Genomic DNA, 25,788 nt, shown 5'->3' with positions numbered 1-25,788 from the left:
AAGACGGTCAGGTGCTACCAGTTGCGCCGAGGGCTTGAAAAGACCAGGGCGGTTATCGTATTTATCCATTCGTGCATCAGATGATACTCATGAACGACCCGGAGATGAGTCCAAGTAGAACGTGATGTCTGTTGAGGTCGGGAAGCCTACGCCTACCGCCTTGAGTTAGATAGTCATCCACTCCCGCAGGTGAATCGGTGGGACCTAAAAAGAGACCCACGTATGCGATGGACCATACAGCAAGAGAACAAGGCTCATGAAGTTGAAGTCTCCACCGGATTCAGTCCGATGTAGTATTGGAGGTGGAGAGTGTGGTGAATTGAGCTCCACGCGTCCATGTAGCTGGATTTCCTCTTCCATCGTCGAGTGTCATACAGTCTTGACGCCATTTAGATCCGCATCCCGAGTAGGATTCAAGGCAACTCGGTGTCAACACAATCGAGGCGGGGTTCAGTTGACACAGCCTGTACCTGTAGTGTGTAACTCGTCAGTAATGCATTGGACATCTGCATTATACTAAAGTTGAACTGTTCACCGGATTCAGTTCGCGGCATTTTCAAGAGCAAAGCTCTCAGGCGTCAACGCTTGCTAGGCGACGTTCCGAGACCGGCTCCGTCAAGTCTTACTTGAAGCGACAAGCTGCAGCACACAAGTAAGCGCGTTAGTAGCCTTCTCAGGGAGCTGCGTCATTCTCCATCAAACATGCTTCGATAGTATAGAACCGAGGAGGAGGCGAGCATACCAACACCTGCACACTACTGCAATGTATGAACGGCAGCAGTCTAGTCGCACGTAGCTCTTGGCCTGATGATAGCTGATCACTGAAACAGCATGATCGAGTACCAGAAGGGCCAGATACCCGCAAGCGGCAAGCAAGTTCTGGCTTTAGCTCAGCCGGCAATTTGTATTTGAAGCGGTGGCGAACCAACGGAGCGGTCTGATCGATTGAATGCAGAAGCGAGAAAGACGGTGAGAAGGCAATGGTGGCTCGTGTTGCTGAAGCTGTTCGGCCCAGAGGTCCTGTAGGGAAGGTGCAGACGCAAGGCGGAAGCCTTCTTGCCATGTGAGCATCCAAGATCGAGCAGGCGCACCTTCTACATGCTGAACCTGGCCAACCCTCAGACACAATCTGCACTTGAAGATGCGAGTTCTTGCCTGGAGTGAGTCACAAGTATTGCCAATAGAGCCATGTGGGAACTTGGCACTTCGTGTTCAACGCTTCACGATGTGACCGCATGCCGGATATTTCAATCTCGGAAAGAGCAGCTTGGCACTAGACAATCGGCAGCAAGCGCTTCTTGATTCATGTTAGATTTGCATTGTCCAATATTCTGTTCCGGGACTACCTACACCGACGTAAACTCCCCTCAAAGATAGTCATGATGCCCCGGATGAACGCTGCCAAAACGCCCTAAAAGTACAATTCCCGAGATAGTAAAAGTCTTGAACGTCCCGCCTATGAGAGCGCGACTATCGTCCGGGAGCAAGACCCGGTACTGCGCTGAAGCGTTCGTCACGCTCAGTCTTGAAGAGAATCTGGCACCAGAATTCCTTGGCGTCTTCGTCGAACCAGAACCAGAACTTGCCCTCCCGTCTGTCGATGTCGCGAGATTGTAGCTTCACCGCGACCGTCTCGTAAGGCTCACCAGCAACAATGAGGTACTGGTAGTTTGGGTCTGGCTCTTCCACCTTCTGCTCGTATGCGCTCATGACACGTACCTTGGGAGTGATCCCGGGGGTGAGGTCCGGGAACTGGAACTGGAACAACAAGCCATTTTGGCGTGTGTTCGGGTCGCGTACTTTTGTAATGCGGTATCCAGGCCGACCGATCTTGATGACGTTCTTCTTGGGCAGTACACCCGCGAGGAGTCCTTGCTGGCCCACATCGTCTCTTTTGCCTTCTCTCTGCTCCTTCGCCGCACGACGTGCCAGGTTTGTCTGATGCTTCCTTCCTTGTGTATGGGCGAGATAGGATCCATCGTTCTGGTGGACCGTCAAACAGAGGCGGCACTCGAAACTGCCGACGTGGTTCTTGAAGAAGTACGGGTCCTTGTCAAGGTCGATGGTCTCAAGCGCGAGCTTTCGGAGACGCTCTCGTCGGTCGGCATTCGTCGCGGACTGTGATGCGACACCACCGCCTCCAAATTTGGAGCCTGCGCGATTCTGTAGACGTTAGTAGCTGTTCCTGACTTTCGCGACGGGGTACGTACCTGGTAATCCATCTTGGAGAGACTTCACGATCTGCTGTGTCAATCTTGGTCGCGATTAGACAGGAAGGAGGATGGCTTTTACGTAGGCAGCGGTCAGGTGTTGGGCGGTGTAGAAGTCGTCGTGCTGAAGTGATGTTGCGCGACAGAACTTCTGGAGGCGTGCGACGCTAGTGTCCAGGTACCTGATCCCTGCACTTCAATATCACGTGCGCGGTTGCCTCCACACATTCACCTCGTATAGCGCATGCTAGCGTCTGTGAGCTGCTTTCACTTTCTGTCCAGATGGTCTGAGATTATATCCGATAATTACTGTACCTACGTCATTGTGTCCCTCTGTCATGGCAGATTAAATAAAAGACACGTACTGTGACCTGGACGTTTGCATCACACTTTAGCAGGTACCCACCACAAGAGAAGGAATCATCGAGGATAGTATCAGTCATGGCAACAGAAATCTACATAGGAAAGCGCCTCTCCTACGACGCGCACCTCTGCACAATCCGCTACCACGGCCCCATCCAAGGCACGACCGGGCTCTGGCTCGGCGTAGAATGGGACGAACCCACACGAGGAAAACACTCCGGCACGCACCAAGGCACCCAATACTTCACGTGCTTAAACCCTTCTCCAACCTCAGCATCCTTCATCCGACCAACCCGCAAACCAGACCAACCACGCACCTTTGTCCAAGCCCTAAAGTCAAAGTACGCGTCTGAAGCTTTGGAGGAAGACTTCCAGGATCCAGATGTTCATGTTGTGTTTAATCACCAGCCGCCTGTGCAGCAGAAACAGAAGCCGGTGCTGTTTAATGGGAAGCCGGCGGAGGAGATTGGGTTCGATAAGATTAGGAGGCAGTTGGCGCAGTTGGGGGAGTTGAAGATTATTATTTTGGATGGGCTTTGTATGCAGAGACCTGAAGCACGGGGAGAGGGGTGGCTAAAAGGAGGAGAGAAGAATGATGTCATGGAGGCATGTCCGAAAGCGATGGAACTTGATCTGAGCAGGAATCTCTTTGAGGAGTGGAGGGAAGTAGCCGCGATATGCGAACAGCTGCCTGGGTTGAGGAGCTTAAGGGTTGAGTGAGTATCCTCAAAACTCGGTTCTCTCTTGTCTATACTAATAGAAGCGCAGTGGTATACGTCTTCGCGATACATCTGTGTCAGAACCAGAGCGAGCCCGCTGTCTTGACGCCTTCAAAGGCATAACCTCTTTGAAACTAGAAGACAACCTGCTTCCCTGGGCCGATCTCGCTCTCCTAACGCATCTCTTCCCCTCGGTCACAACTTTCTCCGCATCCAGTAATCTCTACACAGGCCTCACCCATCACGCCCTCAACCCAACAATCACCGATCTAACACTCGAAGACAACCACCTCACCTCTCTATCCTCACTAGCCTGCCTCACAGGCCTCCCGAACCTGCACCGCCTCATCCTTAAATCGAACAAAATCTCCGAGATAACCAGTTCCGGCGCATCGATACCGGTTTTCTCCACCACAGTCCGAGAAGTCGACCTCTCGTTCAACGAAATCTCAACATGGGCGTTCATCGAACAACTCATACACGTCTTCCCCGGTCTCCGAAGCTTGCGCGTATCGCAAAATCCGCTGTATCAGTCGTTACAAGCACCGGATGGACGGAACTTGACAGCAGACGATGGATACATGCTTACGCTTGCACGACTGGGGCAGCTCAAGACGCTGAACCACAGTCCCATCAACGAGAAAGAGCGGTTGAACGCAGAGTCCTACTATCTCTCCATGATCGCAAAGGAAGTGCAGTTCGCGCCCGAGAACCTGCGAGAGCAGATATTGAAGAGTCATCCACGGTACGAGTGGTTGTGTGAGGAGTATGGCGAGCCGGATGTTCAGCGTTCTGTCAACGCTGTGAATCCAAATTCGCTTGCTGCCCGGTTGCTTCGTATCAAGTTCTACCTTGCGACATCCACAGATGCGGTATTCGAGACGGAGATCCCGATGAGCGGCACGGCGTACACGGTTCTCGGTATTGTTGGGAAGCACTTCGGCATTAAGCCCATGAAGTGCAGACTGATCTGGGAGACGGGCGATTGGATGTCGGTGCGGAAATCAGCGACGGACATTGTGGATGACGACTGGGATTCTGAAGATAGCGAGGCGGAGATGGGTATGGAGCGGGTCATGAGGGAGGTGGAGATCGCTCCTGGGACGCGGTCGATTGGGACATGGATCGACGGGACAGAGGCTACTGTGAGGGTCGAAGTCAAGTCGTGACGACTGATTGCCGGGAATTAATCCCCTGGTTTCGAGCAATGTGCGCTTCGTTAGCAGTTCATTCAGCGGAACCACCAGTTGGCCTGTACAACCGTTAGTAAACACACCCATGCCAAGTTCCATACTGTACTCACCGAAGCATTCGCACCCTTTCCAACCCCCCTAACAGCATGCCACCATCCATTAGGAATATACAGCGCATCCCCACTCCTCAAAGTTGTTTCCCAGCCCGTCGCACTCCCCATACTTCCATCTCCATCCTCATTCCAAACCGCCATTTCCATAGCCTCCATCTCCGCACCCTGCATCATCTCCTCTCCTCTCATCTTCGCATCTCCGCCCGGTCCCCGTATATGCTGCCTTACAGCCTCGAACACCACCCGACCCACCCCAGGCTTCATCAACCTGATCGTTTTCTTTCCTGCCAGTTGTACGAAGAGGTTCGGGTTCGGGTCGCGATGCAATGGGGTGCGCGTAGGTGGTCTGCCCATCCAAAGACTCGATGCGTAGATATCGCCGCGGGCGTTGAGGTGGGATAGGAATGTCGATGGCGTGGGTAGGTCTTCTTGCAGCGGCGCTGGAAGATCGGCTAGCGAGTGTTGCGCAAGGTACAAACTCGTTTCTTGCGCGTCCGCAGCACTCATGTGTTGTAATAGGAGAGCCAGAGGGGCTTCGAAGCACTCAAAGGCTTCATTTCCGAGGGCATTTTCGGGGGATGAGCGCGTCAGCTCCAATGGCACGATCGCATCGCCGTACTGCTCGAGGTACGCTGTGTTCAGCTCTTGCGGATATCTGAATGTGTCGGGCTTATTATTCCACTTGTTTGTCAAAGATGCGTCGAGGAAGGCATCCTTCTTAAACCACTTCCGGATTGCAGGTATATCCAGAAAGGCTTTTTTGAAGAGCGCGGGTTGGTCGGGGTCGAATGCAGGTATGCTGTACTCCTTCTTCTTGTCCAGGTATTCCGTCTTCGTCAAGATGCGAAACCGCGGATATTTTGTTGGTCGTACATCTGGCCTTCTGCTCCAATGGCGAGGAACGGCAGGGGCCGGCTTCGGCATGGAGGTTTAGACTGTCGTGTGAAGGATTGCACGGATGCAGCTCGCTCGGGAGCTTGACACGCTCTCACGTTATCGTACCCCACACGAGCAGCAAGCACCCGCCCCGCCAAAACCTGCCCCTGGTAAAGTTTACATCGTCACAAACACCTGGAAGCTCAGCAGCAGCCCACGCGACACCAAGATGGCTCAGGCTCAAGGCGCACAGCCCGGTCAAAGTAATGGTGCCCTAATCTCAGATCGTCGCGCATTGTGCTAATCCCACCTCGCAGTCGAAATCACATCTCTCCCTGTCCCCCGCCTCCAGGAACTAAAAACCCAACTCGACGCCGAGCTCACCCACCTCTCCAACTCGTTCCAATCGCTGCGCACCGCCCAGTCCAAGTTCCGCGACTGCCTCAACTCCATCTCGACAGGCCTCACACCAGCCACCGTCTCGAAACCGCTCCTCGTCCCCTTGACATCCTCGTTATACGTACCCGGCAAACTCACGGATCATGAGCACGTGCTAGTAGATGTAGGCACGGGTTTCTTCGTGGAGAAGGATATTGCTAGTGCGAAAGACTTTTATGAGCGCAAGGTCAAGGATCTGGGCGACAGTTTGAAGGACTTGGAGGGTGTTGTGCAGGGCAAGGCGCAGAATGTGAGAGTCGTAGAGGAGGTTATTAGGCTTAAGGTCATGAACGCACAGGAAGGCAAGGGCGAAGAACAAGGCAGCTGAAGAGTTGCGAGGCAATAAGCAGACACCATGCTAGAAGACCGGAAGACCAAAGGCCAGTGTAGGACAAGCCGCATGCGGCATGAACAGAAGCACAGCTAGAGAATCCGGGACATGGGCGATCGTGGCAAAAGGCTAGAGCCAGACACTTGTGGTATTGGCATCATGCTATATGAGAATGAAGTCCTGCACATTCCGCTCATTCAGATCACCACCTCATACCAGGAATAAACTGAACAGGTCTGCAGCCTACATCAACATGGAAACATGCAAAGTAGATGACCTAACGTCAATGTAGCCTTCAGGGTGTTCAAGTTTTCCTGTCCTTTAGATAGCGACGCCTCCCATGTCTGTGACAGAACTGACGATGGCTGATAGCTGAAGCAGCTTGTCCATGAGGATGCGGATACCATCGCGTGGTGGTGCTTCAACGCCAGGGCCCAGATCGAGGTTCCTCATTCCGAAGTCCTCGTCCTCAACCGCGCTGGAGTAGCAAGACTGTCCATCATCTGGCAGGAAGGTAGCCACAGTGTGACCCCAGTCGGCCTTTCGACCCACAGGGAGACGCTCAAGCTCAGCAAGATGGGTAGCCCATTCGGAGTGGCGGACACAGAGACCCCAGACGGGAAGTCTCTGTCCTGGGTACCACATACAAGTAGCCTCGACCTTGTAGCAGGTCTGCTTGATACCGAAGGAGTAGATAGTTTCCAGACGGCCGTTTCGTAGGTGCTTCTTGACGGTAGGTGTCTGATCCCACTCAGCGAAGCTTTCGGTGGAACGATAATCGTGGTTGGGTCTCATCTTGACTCTATCAGCGAAGCCAGTAATGACAGGCGAGATGCTCTTCGCTGCCACAGGAATCAAGGACTCAAGGGCGAAGTGCCATCCTCTGCTCTCTCCAAGCTCCAGCAGGTTGATATCCATGTTCTTCTTTGGTGTTTTACGACCCTGATCGATTTTGTAGTACCGGGTTGTTGTCTTCTCGTACAAGCCCTCTTCATCATCAGTCCAGTCGACCTGAACAACGATGAGTTCGGACTGCGGCGCCGCGGATGGAGTGGTGGTACTAGCAGGAGCTTGGGGATGTGCTTTAGGACGTCCAGCATGGCGCACAGCTACCGGCTCTCGCGGTGGAGCAACAACGCAGCTAGGGTCTGTGAACACCCACGTTCCTCGGAACATTGGACGAGTGCCTTGCAGCGATTTTGGCGTATAACCGAAGTAGGCAGAAGACTTCGTCGGCTCCAGGAATTCATTGGCCATGCAGAGTGCTCCCAGAATTTGCGAGCCCAGTGCATCATCAGCAAGCCTATGTTGTTAGCCATTATACTAGTCGTCACGAGGGGACACACTTACCACTTCTTTATCTCAACTGTAACAGGTCCGTTAATCGACTTCAAGAAGATCTCCTTCCCGAACTTCTGGCCAATCTTATCCTCCTTGATATGTCTTGAGCTCAGAGCCAGGCACCCTAGCCGAACAGCCATATCGTACGCGCCTTTCGTGTGGCGCACAGCTTCAAGGGCCAGCTGAATTGAATGCTGGATCTTTGAAAGCTGCGTGAAGTGCATGATCTCATTGCGGAAGCTGCCGGAGGTTTCCATCATCCCACTGGAGAGGAGGCGAGGTACGACTCGATCTTGACTGATGTTGAGCGAAAGAGGTCAGCACTCGTCTGCAGTTCACGCTTGTGATTCACGTACAGGTTCGGCCACCACGCGTCAGCCTCCTCCAGAACAACCTCCAAGCCCTCTTTTTCATCAAGAATCATGTTGATTACATGCTGCAGTCCCATAGCATCAGCTTTGACTTTGTCGATCATCGTCATGAGATGCGCTTCGGCTGCTTCGATGCGCGCTATGTCGCGGGCTGTAAAAGTTAGTGTGTATCGCATGTAATAGCAATATGATGGGCTTGCCTTGTATCTCAATCTGCCAAACGTCATTCTGAGTAGGAAGAAGCGTTATGTACACCTCGTTCTGAGTCCGAATGGCGTTAAGCGCTTCTAGCTTGTTATTGAAGACATCGCGAGGAGTGACGCCTTCGTTGAGGAGGTCCTCCGGCCAGCACACGATGATGCTCGCCAGTGGCATCTCGCCTTTTGATACCTCAGGCGCCTTGCCCTTAAATTCGTCCTTCCGCTGACGCTCTCGCTCTTCAATGCTGTCGTAGTACCATTTGTTATGATCGAATGCAGGTGTCTTCGCCCATGATGATGAGTCTTTTGACTTGATATGCGCGTTAGAGATCCAGTGGTTAATGTATCGGACGGCCTTCTCAACGCCTGCACCTTGTCCAGCAATGGCGAACTGAGTGATATACCCAGCGTCCCATTTTGGGATGACATCGCAGCCAGTGTTGATCTTGATCTCGTTGACGATGTGCTCGCGTTCTGTAGTATGAGTGAGGCGACGGTACTCCGGGGGCACCGGAATGAACCTTTTTGGCTTGGGCTTGGGCTTGGGCAGAGCGCCAGTGTCCTGTCCGTCCATCGCTGCGGCTTCTTTGTTGTGTGGAGAACTAGAAGCAGTGTCAAAGTAGCGGCGTCGGGGCGAGAGGATTGGCAGTGTTGTGGTGTTCGTCGTTGCGGAGTTAGGTCGAGGTGACTGAATTGGAAAGAGCAAACGCGCGGTGGCGCTAGTGCGCATGCGTATACAGCCTCAAAGCACACCTACCTCGTCTCGTCGTTCTGTGTTCAAGGTGCAAGCTAGGGAAGTGTGTGAGTACGGTTGATTTAAACCCAGAGAGCGTTGTAGTATGTTTTCGGAGCAGAGTGCCAGCGAAGGCCTCCAGGGTGTTGTGCTGCACCTCCTCTCTGATGCAAGAAGAGCTCGAACGCAACACAATGATAGAGAGATTTCGAAAGCGCATTCTGTGTCAAGACTACTGAGGAAATCGTGTGCAATAACATGGGAAGCTTGTATGATGAAAACGAAGAGCAATTGTACTAATGGAGAGGTAGTATAAGCTGAGCACGAAACGAGTAGTGATGTGAGATGGAAGAGATTTACGATATGACGAGAGGGACCCTTTTAGTAAAGGTGAAGGGGAAGGTCTACTACTTGGAGACACGGTCGGCCTGCTACGAGGGAGGGAGAGCTCTCTCCTGCTAGAAGGGGTTGAGCACGCCACTCAAACCACACATGCAGCCCACGCGCATCTACGACAGAGAGGCTTCGAGCGATAATAAGCTGATAGACCTTTGATGTTTAGGTAGTTGGATCGTATCGCGCAGAGCTGTTGGCTGGCAAACATAAGTGACGAGGTAGGCTAAGCAGTGCATGAAAGATCACGCATTCCATCCATCTGAATTCGAAAGTCATGTGGTCAAGTAAAGCGACAGACGAAAGAACATCCCTAAGGTATCGAGCAGGTGTATTGGAAGAAGTCGTGGGCAAGGCTACCGAAGTTGAGAAAGGCTTGGCGGACATCGGCGTTTGCGGAGCAACTCCCGATCCATTTTCTAAGCATCGCGAAAGCCATTACAAGTCGATATAGCGCATCATCGCGCTTTGCACTCCTCGCAAGCGCTGTAGTACTCCTTATCGAACCTAGGAATATCTGCGACCGCTGGTAATTGGAGAGTCTGGACCTCATCGCCCCGCCACCATGGACGCCGTGCCCATCACAAAAAAGCTGATAGCCTTCGGCAGCAACAAGATATACCTGTAGGTCACGGCGATGTCTCATTTATGCTCAAGGCTGACACGATCCAGCCCCAAATTCACGGTTGCGTTTCTTCGCACGCACCAACTCTCCCCATACCATGCCCGCTTCCAGGTCCCGCTAGACTTCTCCAAATACGACCTCCGCGACTACCTCTACCACGCCTACAACGTCAAATGCTTCAACATCCGCTCGTACGTCAAGCAAATGCCGGTACGCGATACGCGCGAACAACCACGGCATTGGTTCCGCGAGGAGTCCAAGAAATACATGACAGTAGAGTTGGAGCAGCCATTCGTCTGGCCTGAGACACCCGACCTCGAACCATGGGGCAAGAAAGACAGGGAAAGAGAGATTCGGGATTCTGTGAAGATGGGCGGGGCAATTGACCAAAACGACACGCGGGAAGCAGCCAGGACGCTTCGAGAGCAAGTGGAGAAGTTACTACACAAGAACGTTTCCAAGCCGAATCGCGAGATACAGAAGAAGAGGGCAGCGGCTATGGAGCTTACGCCAGAGGAGCTTGAGTCGGAGATACTGAGGAAGCGGGAGGCGTCAAATCTAAAGCGCATGTCAAGATTAAGGTTGTGGGCGAAGGAGAGGACAGGAAAGACCGTCGAAAGCGACAAGCCCAGGCGGTACGCAATCAAGGTCTGAGAATGATCTTGCGCTGTGTATATATGCGTGTATCATATGCATTGGGACGGAGCAGGACATCATCAATTGATTGCCACGCGTACTGATAACCGACGTGGAGACGACAAATGCTTGCAATGGATCATTATAGAAGCAGCCAATTGTCGGGCTCTCAGTTGCACTCCTCGTGTCGTTTTGGGGTCCAAAGAGTGCTTCGTGACCCTTCTTCCGTTCTGAGCTGTTCAGTGTTACTCAATATTAAATATGACGCTGACGGTCGAACAGGTAGTCGAATGGCGAGGCAGGAAGGGGTCGCGCCGCCGCTAAGCTGCAGTTCCATGTAAGCTTGCGCCTTCCTTAGCTGCAAGTGGACTGCATGTATGACCCTCTCCGCCAATCTCATTCGACCACTATACAACGCCGGGGAGTTTGATACAAGGATGGATAATTATATAACTCTTGCATCGTTGGCACCCCCGCTTATCATCTCGCATTCACCACCACTTCCCATCTACCAACTCTGAGCGCTCTAATGCCTTACTAGCTTCCTTTCTCAATTCACTCAACCCGAATTACGCAGCTCGACGGCAGCATCAAACTGTCTTTGGTTTGACAAATTACGCAGCGCCATGTATGATTACAACCCGAAATGAGCAGAATTCACCTCCACTACCAAAATTCACCATGTCGTTCGGATTTGCTGTCGGGGATTTCATCACTATTGGAAAATTGATAAAAGAGACCATCAGCTGCCTACGGTCTGTGGATGGGGCTGAATCGGAGTACCAGGAACTGGTCAGAGATCTCAAAGCACTCGATACATCACTATACTACCTTGGCCACATCGATAACGAAATGAATACATTCGCTCATATCAGCCCGATCAAGACTGCTGCTACGACTTGCAGGCTACGACTCGAAGCATTCCTGTCAAGGGTACAGAAGTATGAAAGATCTATGGGATCCACAAGACACGCATCTACTTTGAGGACTACGTCAGATAAGCTTGGTTGGCATTTTGGCCAGAAAGGCCAGATCAAACAACTCCGACAAGACATTCATATCTGCCACAGTATTATCAGTCTACATCTGGCCCAACACAGTCTCGAGCGCCTGGATGTTCTACGTGCAACAACCGAGATCGACTTTTCGCATACCTCTGAGCAGCTCTATCACACCCAGACCGCTCTTGAGCACATTAAAAAAGAAAATTCTAGCCAGGCAGTCAAGCTGAATGATGTAAAAACGTTAGTGCAAGACATACATCAGTTCGTCATTGGTGACATCAAATCGTATTTGATTCGTCTCCTCCAGCTCATCAGCAGTACCTTGTACGTACCATGAATATAGTATGATTTGAGCCTGAGCTGACTGACAGGTTCAGTACTTCAACGCAGCAGATTTACGAGATTTTGCTCGATATCCGGAACGCCATATCGGTAGACACGCGTTGGACCTTCTTCCAGGCTCCTTTGGAAGTAGAAGATGCCTTCGGAGTCAAATTTCCCATCCCTACAGAGTACGATTACGACCTAATTGATACCGTTATCCGCCACCGGTTCAAAATTGGCGGGGGTTCTATGGAGGTGAAGGCAGGGAATTACGAACTGTGTAGGAAACAAAACCGTCTTGACATCATTACCGAGTCTTCACGTCTCCAGCCTGGGACTGCCATCACGATGTTCATAATCGTGAGCAGCTCGATCATTAAGGAGGCAGAATGGCCCATATCTCGTTGTGAATCGGCAGAGGTTATCCCGTGCCCCGGAGGGGGGTTTGGATGGTAAGTACGTTCCCAGTCCATTCGTGAAACTTCACTGACGCGGTTCATACAGCTCTAACCTTGATGTAGAGCTCTATCAGGCTAGCGAATTGTCATCAAACATCGAAAACGTCCGCAGCAATGGCGAAAACTTTTCCCAGCCTCTTACACTACTTCCGCTTGCCCACAACCGTCCATCCAATGCAGTCTGTTACCATGTTATAGAACGAACTATGCGAAGGAACGTCCGATTCGATTCTTTGAGAGACTCTGTCCCAGTCTACAACCCTATGTTGGAAGAGATTGCCAAGATAGACGGTGTTATATCCTGTCCTCGTGTCTCTATTGGAGGTATGGTAGACGGTAAATTCTTTGCGACGTTTCAACTTGAGCTTGAGCAAAACTCCGAGAACAAGTCACCGCGTTGTATGGAGGTCGGACGTGAGCTTCGCAAATGCCTTGATCGACGCGGGGCTCATGTGTCCAGTATTCATTCGCATGTCACCAGTAAATATGTCGACGCCGGAGGATGACAGACGTAGTATCGCACGCGACCTTCGCAGTGAGAAATATCAAAAAATGTCGAGTACCTTTTTGATAGGTATCATATTGAGAGCGGACAACGAGTCGTGACTTCCAGTCTTACCACGTGGCACACCTGCACTTTTGGCTGCAGACTTGTTCAGATTCCCCTAGTATTGAGGTTCTTCCCCGTTTCGGTTCTCATGCTCGTAGATCATTGGTGCCCAAGATGTCAGCCTGCAGGAAGGCTGAAAAAGGTGGCGAAGTGCTTGACTTGCAGCTGCAGCATTGTGCTACCTCAGCTGGTAGGTTAAGCCCCAAGCTATCGCCGTTTCTTCCGTTGCCTTCTCCCCTCGCCATCTCGCCCTTTCACCATACTCTTTCCAACTCATGCTTGGGTTACTCCAAACTTTCTTAGTCAAAATCCACAGACTGCGTGGGAAAACGGCCAGCATTGTTGGGCGGCAGGGCTGCGCCCTCGCACTTTCCTACCCCACGTTATTGAACGAGTTTAACCCACGATACAGAACCTTGAGGTGTAGCGGTCATGTCGTTTGGGATTGCTATCGGTGACTTCATTGCCGTAGCCAAGCTGATCAAAGATATCAAGGACTCCCTACAGTCAGTTGGCGGCGCGAAGTCGCAGTACCAAGAGATTGCGAGAGAGCTCGACATACTCGACAAAGCTTTGGAGCATATCGATCACCTGGATGCGGCTGACGGAACAGCACCCGGAGCAGTAGATTACATCAAGTTCGCCGCAATCAGCTGCCGGTATTCACTCCGGGAATTTTCGGAGAAGATAAAGGAATACGATGGCTCTCTAGGCGTCAGAGCTAAGACCAACATGATCAGGAAGACAGCGCGCAAGTTCCGGTGGTCATTCGGTCGCTCAGAGGATCTTGGGCAGTTACAAATGTACTTGAATACGCACGTTGGTACGATCAACATGTTGCTTGAGCAATATGGCCTGGAACAGATGACATCTCTTGGTATGAAGGTCGATGAGGGTTTTAGCGAAGTTAACAGGAAGCTGGACGAGAGCCAAGCAATCATCCAAGACGTCAAGAACGACACGTCCGTCATAGGCAGTTCCTTGGGCCAACTGCTCGTCGCAGTAATGCAGAACCAGTATGTGTACTACGGAATAATCATGAGCTACCGCTTACCGCTGTTGCTCTAGAATTTCCTTCGAGCAGTATAAAACGAGCTTGGCAGAGATTGGAAGGTCTTTGAAAGACATCGACACAGGGATGACTTATCTTCAGAGACCTTTTCATGTTGAGGACGCTCTAGGTTTCACATACGCGATCCCATCAGAGCTCGGTTACCGTATGCTTGATGCTTACATTCGATGTCGTTTCGAAGAAGGTACCGGCTCCCAAGATGTGGCTCTGGGCAACTACGAGTTCTTTAGAGCGGATCGAAGGTCATTGACAATTACTGCATCGTCTCAACTCACACCTGGAACACGTATTGTAATGGCCGTCATTGTGAAAGCGAATATAGAGAGCGTCTGCGCAAGGCCTGGATGCACTTCTACCGAAGCTCGTCCTTACCCTGGTGGAGGCTTTATATGGTAAGGTGTGGGTCTTACGTATTGCTATCTGGTACTGACAATAACATGACAGCTCTCATTGCGATTTATGGTTCGACCAAAGTACGAAAAGAAGACATGAGCTCAAAGACAGAGTCAAAGAAGTTGACGAGCTCACCATCTCCATGGACAACTCGCCCATTGATGATCCAGTACAGGTTGCAGACCGGCACGTCTATGACGATAATCAGTCGCTCAGGAATGTCAAGATTGCACAGCCGGACGAGTCATCTAAGATCGAGTCTATGCAGAAGCCCAATCCCACGAGCGACACACTTCGTTGCGATATACAGGGCTGTACTGAATTCTTCACCGGCTCTTATCGAAGAGTGGATCTCAACCGTCATAAGAGACAGCGTCATGTCATCGACCAGTACCCGTGCCTGGAACCTGGATGTGAGAAGGTGTTCAAGAGACCGGATGCTCGACTGAAGCATTCTCGGAGACGACATAACCATCTTTTCGCCAAACCCACGGACTTTTGGGGACCTTTTAAGGCAGCAATGGAGGCCGACCTTGCATCGTCTCGTTAGAACTGCGGGAGCTTTTAGTATCTTGCTGTTTATTAGTTCCCAGGTGTTGTTACATAGTGGCAGTCAACTCCTTATCAGCAATCTGATAGATTGTGTTAGGTATGCTACAGCACTGCGCTTTTTTCTCCTTTAAGTGAGGACGTCCAAAGTGATACCACTAGGTGTACTCATCAGACTACAAGCAGGAGATGAAGGCAGCTTCTCACCACGTGGCACACTTGCGCTTTCCGCTTCAGCACACTGACGCTTTCCTAGCGCCTACGTACCACCTTCCCTCACCTTTGATCCCCAAATCTTCCATCCCATATCAGCAACAAATCGCACTCATGGCCAACCACAGGGCGATGCAAGAGATGAGCCGTCTCGAAGACCTGCAACTGCAGCGCGAGCTCAAGCAGAGCGTCCTTGGTATGTCACTTCCCACTTTTCCGCTGCCGGAAGGCGCTGTAGCAGACTCTGCAATACTGACTGCGCAACAGAATACATCATCGACTTGTACCAACCAGCCTACCCCAACAACCATGGCTTCTCCATCCTCATCTGCCGCCACGTATTTGACCGCTCCTCTTCCATCCCCGCTGCTGCCGCCTTAGGCCGCCGCAACGATAGAGCAGACGAGTTCATCATGATCCGCGCGGTTACACTCAGCGAGTCCGGACCGAAGAAGTGGACGCTCGTGGCTGAGAGCAGCAAGGCGTACTTCGGTATCATACCCGCGTTGCAAGAGTTTACGAAAGACTTGGAGCGAGAGATGGGAAAGATGACAGCTTCGATGACTGTAGGAAACAAGAGGCAGCGCAGTGACAAGGACGAGGGCTCGAACGATCAAGGTGAGTACATCTCAGGTTATCAGCGCAAGAGGCAGAGATAGAGAGCAGGACGTGAGCTAGCAATCGCTGCAGCTGAGACTGGTGACATGGCTTGGATGTGATAATAGGTTTGACCTGCGACAAACAACGCATGTACAATCTACTCTATGTCCAGCGATGATGCAGAGATGGGCGTTTCGAATATCGAGAAGAGGATTTGAAAGGTTGTCGCACTTATGTGAAACGATGCAGCTAGTACGATGTCGAGAAACTCGCCTCACCTAGGCAGATCGTAGCGACTAAAAATGGCACATCATGAAGATATATCGTCATTTACGTGATAAAATTCAAGGAAGAAAAGTATGTAGTTGGGCATCTTTTGACAACTGACAGGTAGTACCCGGTTTTTCCGTAGTTCGGGCCAATGTTCAGGTGTCAGGCCACGGATTGACAGGTGTATCCTCGCATGTTCGCTGGAGTTCCATGTGCCTGTGGCAGTTGCCGGCCAATGACAGCTGACTCACGTGGCGTTCTGTACATAGCACCCCTACACACAATGGCACCGGGCTTCGTCATCGAGCCTGAGTGCTGCCGAGCTGGCCAGGTGCAGCACCGAAACTTGGAAGAACGACTGAGACGCAGCGAGACATGTGGAGTTGAAAGACGCCGCCATGCAGATGGGCAGAATAAGCATTACCTCACGGCAGCTGTCGTTGGGGGCGTCGCAATGTAAGATGGACAGAAGTGAGGCACCGGTCAGGTTCCGGAGGCGGCCGGAGAGGGGCTATGTCGAGCAGCACGTTGAACATGTTCGCAGCGAAAAGACCCCCAAAGGGTGCGTCGGTGAGGGATGCCGGTCAGAAAAGCTGCGCAAATCATGAGACCTAGCCGGGTTGGACAGGCGCTTCTCGTTGGGCGCAGCAGGTGGTGGCAGAAGAATTGGGCTTGGCTGCCCGGCTGGCGGCAATGACATCACTCGCACGCTCGGTGCCCTCAAGACGGCTGCCCACCCCAGCCTCAAGCAAACGGTAATATCTACGCCACCCCACCTGCACCGAGATAGATCCTTGGGACCCAAGCCAAACGGACAGTCATCAGCCCTGGCCCTCCCGAGTCGACAACCTGTTAAATACCACTGCCCGCCTGTGCCCTGCGCCGCTCAACACCCCATTCCCCTACCCACTTTGTCCCGTCACTTCGCAGGCACCTTATTCTTCGTTGCGACAGCCCACCAGCCTCTCACTTGCGCTAGCAGCCAAGTAAACTCTATCTGAACAAAGCGACCACTCGGTATGATTGCCCGCCGCCGCTCTCTTTTTTCCCTCGCGCGCCCACTAACCCAGCCTTGCGCAGAGTACTGGACTGGATACGACCCTTCCCGCTGCCGGACCCCTAGAGCCACAATCGCCCACGGCGGTATAGAGCACCACCACCATCACTATGTCTGAGTACAGCTACGCACCGCGGCACCGTACGCGGGAGCCCGAGTACGTCACCGAGACGACGTACATTGAGCGCGGCGGCCGTGGAGGCGGGGCACGAGATCTCGTCTACCGCCCCGCAGCGCGCGAGGACAGCATCGAGGAAATTCCCCGCGACTTCCCTCCCGGTGCCGAGTATAGGCAGACCAAGTACCGCGAGGAGTATGCGCCGCCCCGCCGCACCCGCTCAGTGAACCGTGGCTACGACGACGACTACTATGACCGTCCCCGCCGACGTGACCGCGACTACGATGATCGTTCCGAGTACTCCGAGCGCCCCAACATGCAACGCCGCAAGTCCATCGTCGACAAAGTCAAGGACTTCGGCGAGTCAGCTGGCCTAGGCGGCATCATCGGCGCCGTCACTGGCGGCGGTCGTGACCGATCGCGCTCGCGCCCTCGTCGAGACGACCGTGGCTATGATAGCGACAGATACGGATACTACGACGAGCGCGACCGCCGAAGCAGCCGTTACGGATCACGTTCGCGCAGCCGCAGCCGAGGAGGACACAAGTCTGAGAAGTGGGAGCAAGCCGCCAAAGCCGCTATCGTCGCCGGTGCCGTCGAAGCCTTCCGCAGCCGCAAGGAAGCCGGTCCATGGACCGGTGCCAAGGGCCAACGTGTTGCAACTGCCGCTCTTGGTGCTGCCGGTATCGACGGTCTCATCGACAGAGACCCCGGCAAGCACGAGAAGAGGCACGTCGCCGAGTCTGCACTCGGTGGTCTTGTCGCTTCTCGCCTAGCCAACGGCTCTCGCTCGCGCTCCCGTGCTCCTCGTGGCCGTGACGACTCCAGGTCTCGCTCCCGTTCTCGTGCCAGGTCCAGGTCCAGGTCCATCTTCGGACGCTCTCGCTCTCGTGGCCGCTCCCGCTCCAACTCCAGCGACAGAGGAGGAAACAACGGTATCGCCAAGGTAGCTGGTACCGGTGCTGTGCTCGCAGCAGGCAAGGCCCTATACGACCGTGTGCGCTCCAAGTCTCGTGCTCGAAAGGACCGATCCCGCTCTTCCAGCTCGGACAGCTACGTGCCATCACGTAGGGGCAACCGCCGCTCGTACAGCCGAGGCCGCGGTATGGACGACCAGTATTCCGAAGCCCCTTCCAGGACTAACCCAGATCGCAGACTAGCCGCCGCCGGTGGGGCAGGAGCGGGTGCTCTAACAGCACAGAATGGAGGAATGGATCGGGGTCGACGGGATTCTAGCGCGGATTCTGAGTCGTCCACCGATATGGAGGAGAAGCGCAAGAAGCTACGAGGTAAGGAACTCCTCACTGCGGGTCTAGCCACTGTGGCCACCATCCACGCCGCCCACGGAGTCTACTCTTCCATGGTCGCCTCAGAGAACCGCCGCAAGCTCGTTGGCGAGGGCGAAATGACGGCTGAAGAAGCGCGCAAACGCAAGTCGAAGAACATGCTCCAGGACGCCGCCGCCGTGGGTATCGCCGCCCTCGGTATCAAATCCGCCTACTCGGAATGGAAAGAGATGAACGAGCAACGCCACAGCGTCAAGGAACTCGAGACGCGCCGCCGCAAGAGGAGAAAGCTCCGTGAACGCCGCGAAAAGGAAGCCCGGATGAACGCCCTCGGTGGCAACATGAATGGTGCAGCCGCTAATCCGTACGCATATCCTGTAGCTGCCAACCAATCCTACCCTACGTCCTATGCCGATGCGAATCCCTACGGTAGCTCCGTCCCGCCCCCTCCCATGGGTGCGAGGTACTAGAGCTTCTTTTCTTTGGTTTACTCACGATGGTTATTCACGACACGGCCGACTTGGTTATTCTTGTACTGCGGTGGATGATAGAAGTATTGTTACATACCTTTTTTTTATTCCGTCTTTCAGAAAGCTTGGTTAAGCGAGGAGGTGAATGTTATTGTTCTTCTTTTTGAGCAGCTCCATTCTTTTGTTTTCGCGACTCTGATGATTGACGATGGATGGAGGCGACTTCTTGGGTTCGGAAGGAAAGAGAAGACGTGCTTTTTGGGTTGATGCGACAATCGAGTCTTCTGGCTCACACTTGAATGAATCACGACATGACTTTACGAAATGAAGATAGATATGAAATGGAAAACGGTCTCTTTGCACATGCTTTCTGGTTTGCACGTTTTTGTTTGAAACTTCGTGATGTATCTTGACGAAAGACCGAGCACAGCTGCAACATGTTCGCTTTTGGGTTGGTACATTCACAGATTCGATATCATGCGGACGAACTCTTGCACACGACCATTGAACAAGACTTTTGATTCAGGACATCCGTCCTACTCCCAAATCTCCAAAAGCTAAGAGAAAGAGGCTATGTGATATGTGATGCCAAACTAAGATAAGCAAAGGGAAATGTCCAGGCATCCAGGCCTTGAAGACTCCGCCACCGGAGGTATGTGAATATAGTCGAACGCCAGAGAATGTGCAGGGGAGATAAGGTAGATGACCAAAAGATATACAAAGGGGATATGTGTTGTGGGATGGAGGACCAAAACCAAGTTGCCGTCGACATCATGTGTTTCGCCGTTCAAGCACCCTCATCATCGCTGATGTCTTCGTCAAAGTCGGGTTCGTCGACCGCCCAGAGGATGAAGGGGCCATTGTACTCCATCTAGCGTTTGTTAGTACATGTCCATCGCAAGCAGGAATGAGATGTCATGGGCAGGTGGTACTTACATCGTTACGACCCGGCTCTGATGCAAACCACCAGCGGCCTAGGATGATGCGGCCACCAGGCAAGACAACGCCCTCATACGCCCAGAGATTGTCCTCGTTGGGGTGGTCGTAGTCCTCGGTGAAGTGCTTCATGAAGGTGATGCGCTGCCAGCCGGGGACACCACCTTGAGGGGGCAGTGGGTTGAGCCAGCCAAGGGCCTTGTATTCATCGTCGAGGTCCTCACCCTTACCCTCAAACTGAATGCTACCGCCTGTGGTTGTCTTGGTCGGTGCGCTCCGACCCTGAGTCTTGATGCCTTGTTGCTTCCCGGCGTCCTTGCCTAGCGAGCGGAGGCGGTCTTCGAAGACGGGTGGCCATGGGAGCTCGCGACCATCGGGTAGGCGACTGTCTTCTGCGAAAGCAAGCTCGAGAGACTGCATGTGATCAGTAGGGTTCGTAAAGGCCATTCCCAATTGGAAATCTACCTGGATCTTGCCCTCGTCCACGTTCTTGTCAATGAAGACCTGTCTGCCTGGTCCCTGCTTTCGCAGCTTCTGAACCTCAATGTTCTCGAGGAAAGAGTAAGTGCCTTTCCAGTACCTGCTCAGAGGCTTGGCTCCGTCGGTGAGATGTTCTCGCCATGCTGAAGGCTTCTGGGTAACGTCTAGCTCATCGATCCTGTCGAACAACGTTTGGGCATCTTCGTTCATCATGTGGTGACGGAAGAAGTTCATCGCGTGGAGCATCCACCTGAGGTTCAACTTGTTGTGGTTATCTCCGGTGAAGAGGCGTTCCTTGTCAGATGAGAGGTAGACAGCGTGCTGTGAGTCCTCGAAAGCAAAGACATCATGTCGCAAGCCTTCGAGGTTGAAGATGAACTGCGAGCACATGAGCCGAACAGCGGCAAGCCCATCGTCGATATAAGCCATCTTGCCGTTTTGGGTCTCAGGGGCCCGTCGGTCGTTGTTGAGGATATGGGACTTGAGAATGAAGTCGACAATGTGGGCGTGGTTCTTGCAACGAAGACGGCCATGCTCGTCAACTTCGGTAGCTCCTTGATAGGATTCTGTATTCGTTAGCACACGAAAATTGTGTTCAGTTCCTGGGTATTTCCGACGTACCGATGATCATGTCTTTGATCATGTTGATGACCTGTCTCTCCCCCTGATGGGTTCCATAGTGAAACTTGTAACGAAGACCGTATTTGAATAGTCGGGAGCGACGCTGATATACCCGACGCAGGTTGAGGTTGGAAGGGCCGGCCTTGAAGTCGTACTTCTCGCGGTACTTTGCGCGCCAGAAAGAAAGATTATCGGCGTCGATGGCATCGTTGGTAGCACGGCAGGTGGCCTTGTAGGCCGCGATGTCCTTGTCGTCGTGCAGTTCATGAGCAATGGCCTTGTTGAGCTACGAGTGATCGTCAGTATACTCAAGTCTACTCACACACGCATGTTAGGAATACATACCTCTATGGGTAGAGAGTTGAACGCCGTAGCAGTAGATGGGCTCTGGGGATGAGCCATGTTGATGTGTGATACTGAAGAGGTCAACGATTGAACTATTCGCTGATCCGGTGCGATGGAGGAAGAGGGTTCGTGAGAGAAAAGAGGCTGGCTGTGTGTGAGGATGATATACGGAGGCGAGCTCACCCTCACTAGCCGGGAAAACAGAAACTCACCTATTGTTATATAGACAGTGAAGGCGACAGGGGTCTGACTGGCCGTAGATGGCCGTGGCGAGACGAGGTGAAGGTGAACGCTACCAATCGTCCCCAACTAAAATCAACACCGCGCGCGAATGTACGGCTGTTCCGGGCTATGCGGGCACTCCAAGCTTCGCGGTGGTAGACGACGGCCGATATACGGATTGGACAGGATAGCTGAGGTGTGTTGCGGCTCGCTGGGCGCAATAGTGATGAGAAGTTGCAAACGAATGTGCTGGGCCAGTGTGCGTTTGTAGGCGTCAGGCAGGGTTCCAACGAGGTTACATAGACTTGGAAGGCGGAGGTTACTGAGCGGTGTCGGTGTCACAGGCATGGTCAGGGACTGCATGATGTGACTGTGGGGTTGAAGGCGATGATGATGGTTGTAGTTGCCGCTGCTCTCTTGGTCTTCCACATGGCCTCCGGGGAAGGGACAGCCAATGACGCACATCCCATTTCGAACGTCGATATATGACTCGCGAAGAATATCCCACACTTTCCTGCGAAGTATCAGCTATTGCGTAATTGCATCTTGAAAGGTCGAGAGGAAATTCTTGAGGCACAACGCTCTGTTGAGCGTGCAGTGCATTATACTATCAAGGTAGTGTATATCCGAGAACTATGACTCTTCCTCATCTTCATCTTTACAGAAGCGCGCCGACAACAGCGACACCCGCAGCCAGATAACTTCCGCTTCCAACACCCAGTTTCAGCGCAGCACCGCTCGTCTCGGTCGGGCTCGACGGCCCTCCAGTTCCAGACGGTGTCGGGCTCTCGGTGTCTCTAGCGTCAGCTGCCTCGCTCACATCCGCGATTCCACTACCATCCTCCCTCGTAACGACGAAGATCTCGCCCGTAGAGTCCGAACTCATATACAAGCGACCCTCGGAATCCCACGCAAGGCCGACGGGGCGGAAGCAGGAGTCAGGGCAAGCGGAGAGGTCAGGATTTGAGACGATGTCAGTAGCAGCAGTGGTACTGTTCGCGAGCTCTACAGGCGAGCCCTTGCCGTCGAATTGGACGAGGCTGAGCTTGTAGCCGATGGGCTCTTCACGGTTCCTATGCAGTCGTTAGAAGGGTACACAGAGATGAGTGTAAGCCAAGTTACCAAGAGCCATGCATCGTTACCCATGCGGCAGTGCCGTCAGGGTTGAACTTGATGTCTAGGGGAGCCATGTGAGCATCGAACGTGATTCTAGGAGCGATACGGTCTTCCACGCAGAAGGTATCGTTGACAGTCGCGTTCTGGTTTCCAATAGCAAACGCTTCGCCTGTCATGCCACCGAAATCCGGAATCTCGGACCTGTTCCATGCTGTAAAGCACGAAGGGTAGCCATAGTTGCCACCTTGTACATCGCTCCCAGTTCCATTGAGGTAACCGTGGAAATTCAGTTCTTCACCAGGGTTGTTCTGGTTGATAGTCTCTCCACTACGTTCGATGTTGTCGACACTGTTCTCAACAGAGTATATACCACCTGAGATGGGTTCCTCAGCTACTCCTACCGAATTCCTCAGGCCCCAACCAAGCAGCAGTCCGCTTGAAGCATGATCATACGCGGAGCCGGTCATGTTGCCTACGTTGAAAGCTTTGATCGTTGAGACTCCTGTAGTCACATCCAGGGTCTGGAGGTCGATGTTACCCACACTACCGCGAGAGACAAGTAGCATGTCAGAAACCTTCTGAGACATGAGAAGTGTACGCGTAGTATGACCTTCGTCGTCTCCCATGCCTTCGACGACGTCACGGGGGTCGGATGTAGTCTTACCCTCCGAAGCATCGTAGTCCCAAGCGTAGACGTTGCTGTGGGATGATGCATAGAGCGTATTTCCATCCTGCGAGAAAGCAATGCCATGGTTCAACTACCATAGTCAGCGATCAGTCACATCTTACTCAACGCGCTGCGAACACTCACAGAGTCATCCTCCACCACCATCTGCACGTCCCTACACCGACCATTACCAGTCATACTCAACCGGCTAACCCCATGCTCCTGTTCGACTACCAACAGCCCACCTTCCCGATCAAAAATAATGCCGCGTGGATCCCTCAGGCCATTAGCCACAACCTCGACACGGAACCCCGGCGCCACCGAAGGAGCACCATTTTGTGGGGCAATGGGACTTGCGCATGCTGCACCAGTGGAGGTGGATTGCGCTTTGGCCGTCAGCACACCAGAGCAGCCGCTCAGGCCCACCACTGCTATTAAGTGTTTCAGCGCCATGTTGAATTGCGGAGAATGACGTGAGAGTGCTGGCCTTTTTCCGACGCAAGCACTGCAAGGCAATTGATTTGGGCAGTTGCGCCGTGCTGGAGGCGTAACAAATCCGAGCCGGAGCTTAGCGAGATTGGAGTAGGTTTGGTTGGGGCGCAGTTGAGGTATGCAAGGTACGGATGTAGTCCAGGCAACGGGTACGAGGAGCACTCTTTCTTGGTGTTAGCGCCGTGAGGTCGTGGAGATTGGAAGGCAGTTGGCTGTTGAGCGTCTCGATACGAGGATTGGTCCAGATGGGAAAAGGAACACCAGGATGTACAGGAGTGCAGCGCTTCACATATAGACTTGCCCCTCTTCTAGCATGTAGTCAGGCAAGCAGCCAAAGTGGCAGTCGCCTCTCTCTTGGTGTTGCTTCCCGTCATTGCTTGGCCTGCGCCTCCCAAGACAGAAGGAACGTCATTGACCTCGGATGAATAACAGCGCGGGGTCTGAGGATTTGCCCTACCGTCAAACCATCGCAGTCTCAGCTACATGCATATTGAAATTGGCGAGTACGCGTTGAGGGAACCGCAGTACTCGCCCTTCGTCTTGGTGCAGCATTCGCATGTTTCCATAGGGCAGGTCGTGCGACCGTTTACACGTCTACAAGGAAATAGTGGAGCAGGGTCGTGGAGGCTCTGTTTACAGTACTCCGGCGTGCCACCGGACCGGCCGAGGGTATTCTTCCCACCCTTGGACGCGTGGTATGCGCTTGCCGGGGAGTCGGACCATCAGTCGCGGTAGCCATCCCGAGGGTGAACGAAAGAAGCTGTATAGCACGAAATGTGGTAAGCTATATCGTTGGGAAAACCGGAATATGCATCGTGGATGACAGTGCAGCGTCTTAGGGCGTCTCTCGGTTAGTGGTAGCTTCGGCTTTATGACTGGAATGCGACATGGGCTGTATTGTTGTGATCATCCAAGATTGTTGGTATTGCCTGACGCACAATTTACTCGTACGGAGTATCTGTGAGGAGACTGGACTTCACGCATGTTCTGTTGGATACTATATCGTCTTGCTGTGGAATGGTGTTCTGCACGGATTTCTCGTCCCGTGTCTGCCGCTCATTGACCCGCCCGGGCAGAAGCGAAAGCGAGTGGTACGCTGCTGTACGATGATCTGGCTCTCCGGCATGAACAAGATGCGCAGGCGATCTTCAGTGCGTGCGTGCGGGTTACTGCGCCTCGTTCGGCGATGTCTTGGTAGCTGGCTCATCAGGGCGCTGCGTGTAAATGCATTAGTGGTATGTGATTCGGCTGTGGGGCTGCAGTAGCTGGGCTCGCAACAACGGCTCCGAAGCTTTGATGTATTCGAGAGGACCTCAACCGGGAATCAGGATGCGACAATACATTCCGGAATGACCGTATTCTAAAAGAAAGTGGCGGTGTACTGAAGTTTCAGAATATGGTTCTGTCGGTTGTTAGAGAACTCACAGAGGGCCTAAACTATCTGAGTACGATAGAGTTGCCGAACCCGAAAGTCAAAAGTGAAGACATCATCATGTATGAGCGGGACGGTAGTCTAAGATATGTTTCAAATTCTGTGTATTCTTGTCTTGTGCGACAGTGAGCAGCCGTCAGATATCGATGCTATGATTTTGAGAAGACCCTCATGGTGATTCAAGATACCATAGATCAAGAGAGACAATGAGACAAAGGAACAAAGAGAAAACCCTTAACCCGCTTTTGTACATGACTGAGACGTGTAGAAAAGCGGCTCTCGCGAACTGCGCGGTATGCCCATCCCACCAGGAGAGTATTATATGCTCCACATCCACATAGGAAACCCAATCCTCAATGCGCCGTATTCTTCCATTAGACAAAACATATGCATGCTGCGCATGTGCGCTTCATATCGCATGCCTCCTCTTTTCCACGTGTATCCTGGCTGGGAGATGCTGCAACTTATGCAAAAAGGAATCGCAAATGCCATGTCGCTTCAAATGCAGTAC

General features: G+C 52.8%; 12 protein-coding genes across 12 annotated transcripts; 7 read left to right on the top strand and 5 right to left on the bottom strand.

Moving 5' to 3' along the window:
- Nucleotides 1-1,470: 1,470 nt before the first annotated feature.
- On the bottom strand, nt 1,471-2,222 carry J4E85_007775 (uncharacterized protein; the record flags this gene model as incomplete). The annotated part of the gene is made up of 2 exons (XM_051472005.1): nt 1,471-2,163; nt 2,211-2,222. 2 exons carry the CDS (start codon nt 2,220-2,222, stop codon nt 1,471-1,473), a joined length of 705 nt encoding a protein of 234 aa, XP_051324202.1.
- Nucleotides 2,223-2,651: 429 nt separating this feature from the next.
- J4E85_007774 (uncharacterized protein) lies at nt 2,652-4,461 on the top strand (the record flags this gene model as incomplete). Its single annotated transcript, XM_051472004.1, has 2 exons — nt 2,652-3,289; nt 3,342-4,461. 2 exons carry the CDS (start codon nt 2,652-2,654, stop codon nt 4,459-4,461), a joined length of 1,758 nt encoding a protein of 585 aa, XP_051324201.1.
- Nucleotides 4,462-4,523: 62 nt separating this feature from the next.
- On the bottom strand, nt 4,524-5,522 carry J4E85_007773 (uncharacterized protein; the record flags this gene model as incomplete). The annotated part of the gene is made up of 2 exons (XM_051472003.1): nt 4,524-4,544; nt 4,596-5,522. The coding sequence occupies 2 exons, from the start codon at nt 5,520-5,522 to the stop codon at nt 4,524-4,526; spliced, it is 948 nt and encodes a 315-aa protein (XP_051324200.1).
- A 181-nt stretch (nt 5,523-5,703) lies between these two features.
- Nucleotides 5,704-6,240, top strand: J4E85_007772 (uncharacterized protein; the record flags this gene model as incomplete). The annotated part of the gene is made up of 2 exons (XM_051472002.1): nt 5,704-5,737; nt 5,792-6,240. The coding sequence occupies 2 exons, from the start codon at nt 5,704-5,706 to the stop codon at nt 6,238-6,240; spliced, it is 483 nt and encodes a 160-aa protein (XP_051324199.1).
- A 324-nt stretch (nt 6,241-6,564) lies between these two features.
- Nucleotides 6,565-8,729, bottom strand: J4E85_007771 (uncharacterized protein; the record flags this gene model as incomplete). The annotated part of the gene is made up of 4 exons (XM_051472001.1): nt 6,565-7,546; nt 7,594-7,881; nt 7,941-8,106; nt 8,384-8,729. 4 exons carry the CDS (start codon nt 8,727-8,729, stop codon nt 6,565-6,567), a joined length of 1,782 nt encoding a protein of 593 aa, XP_051324198.1.
- Nucleotides 8,730-9,846: 1,117 nt separating this feature from the next.
- Nucleotides 9,847-10,560, top strand: J4E85_007770 (uncharacterized protein; the record flags this gene model as incomplete). The annotated part of the gene is made up of 2 exons (XM_051472000.1): nt 9,847-9,905; nt 9,954-10,560. 2 exons carry the CDS (start codon nt 9,847-9,849, stop codon nt 10,558-10,560), a joined length of 666 nt encoding a protein of 221 aa, XP_051324197.1.
- Nucleotides 10,561-11,223: 663 nt separating this feature from the next.
- Nucleotides 11,224-12,526, top strand: J4E85_007769 (uncharacterized protein; the record flags this gene model as incomplete). Its single annotated transcript, XM_051471999.1, has 3 exons — nt 11,224-11,870; nt 11,924-12,322; nt 12,463-12,526. 3 exons carry the CDS (start codon nt 11,224-11,226, stop codon nt 12,524-12,526), a joined length of 1,110 nt encoding a protein of 369 aa, XP_051324196.1.
- An 844-nt stretch (nt 12,527-13,370) lies between these two features.
- J4E85_007768 (uncharacterized protein) lies at nt 13,371-14,953 on the top strand (the record flags this gene model as incomplete). The annotated part of the gene is made up of 3 exons (XM_051471998.1): nt 13,371-13,954; nt 14,007-14,402; nt 14,455-14,953. 3 exons carry the CDS (start codon nt 13,371-13,373, stop codon nt 14,951-14,953), a joined length of 1,479 nt encoding a protein of 492 aa, XP_051324195.1.
- Nucleotides 14,954-15,279: 326 nt separating this feature from the next.
- J4E85_007767 (uncharacterized protein) lies at nt 15,280-15,824 on the top strand (the record flags this gene model as incomplete). The annotated part of the gene is made up of 2 exons (XM_051471997.1): nt 15,280-15,361; nt 15,433-15,824. The coding sequence occupies 2 exons, from the start codon at nt 15,280-15,282 to the stop codon at nt 15,822-15,824; spliced, it is 474 nt and encodes a 157-aa protein (XP_051324194.1).
- A 1,378-nt stretch (nt 15,825-17,202) lies between these two features.
- J4E85_007766 (uncharacterized protein) lies at nt 17,203-18,966 on the top strand (the record flags this gene model as incomplete). The annotated part of the gene is made up of 1 exon (XM_051471996.1): nt 17,203-18,966. One exon carries the CDS (start codon nt 17,203-17,205, stop codon nt 18,964-18,966), a length of 1,764 nt encoding a protein of 587 aa, XP_051324193.1.
- Nucleotides 18,967-19,753: 787 nt separating this feature from the next.
- Nucleotides 19,754-21,405, bottom strand: J4E85_007765 (uncharacterized protein; the record flags this gene model as incomplete). Its single annotated transcript, XM_051471995.1, has 4 exons — nt 19,754-19,837; nt 19,903-20,948; nt 21,004-21,289; nt 21,349-21,405. 4 exons carry the CDS (start codon nt 21,403-21,405, stop codon nt 19,754-19,756), a joined length of 1,473 nt encoding a protein of 490 aa, XP_051324192.1.
- An 823-nt stretch (nt 21,406-22,228) lies between these two features.
- J4E85_007764 (uncharacterized protein) lies at nt 22,229-23,806 on the bottom strand (the record flags this gene model as incomplete). The annotated part of the gene is made up of 3 exons (XM_051471994.1): nt 22,229-22,643; nt 22,693-23,444; nt 23,498-23,806. 3 exons carry the CDS (start codon nt 23,804-23,806, stop codon nt 22,229-22,231), a joined length of 1,476 nt encoding a protein of 491 aa, XP_051324191.1.
- Between the last annotated feature and the right edge of the window lie 1,982 nt (nt 23,807-25,788).

Source organism: Alternaria conjuncta, assembly GCF_024043145.1.
Source record: "Alternaria conjuncta strain BMP 0040 chromosome Unknown scaffold_11, whole genome shotgun sequence".
NCBI classification, from domain to species: domain Eukaryota; kingdom Fungi; phylum Ascomycota; class Dothideomycetes; order Pleosporales; family Pleosporaceae; genus Alternaria; species Alternaria conjuncta.
The sequence above is the reverse complement of the archived record's forward strand: the minus strand, read 5'-3'. Positions and strand labels throughout refer to the sequence as shown.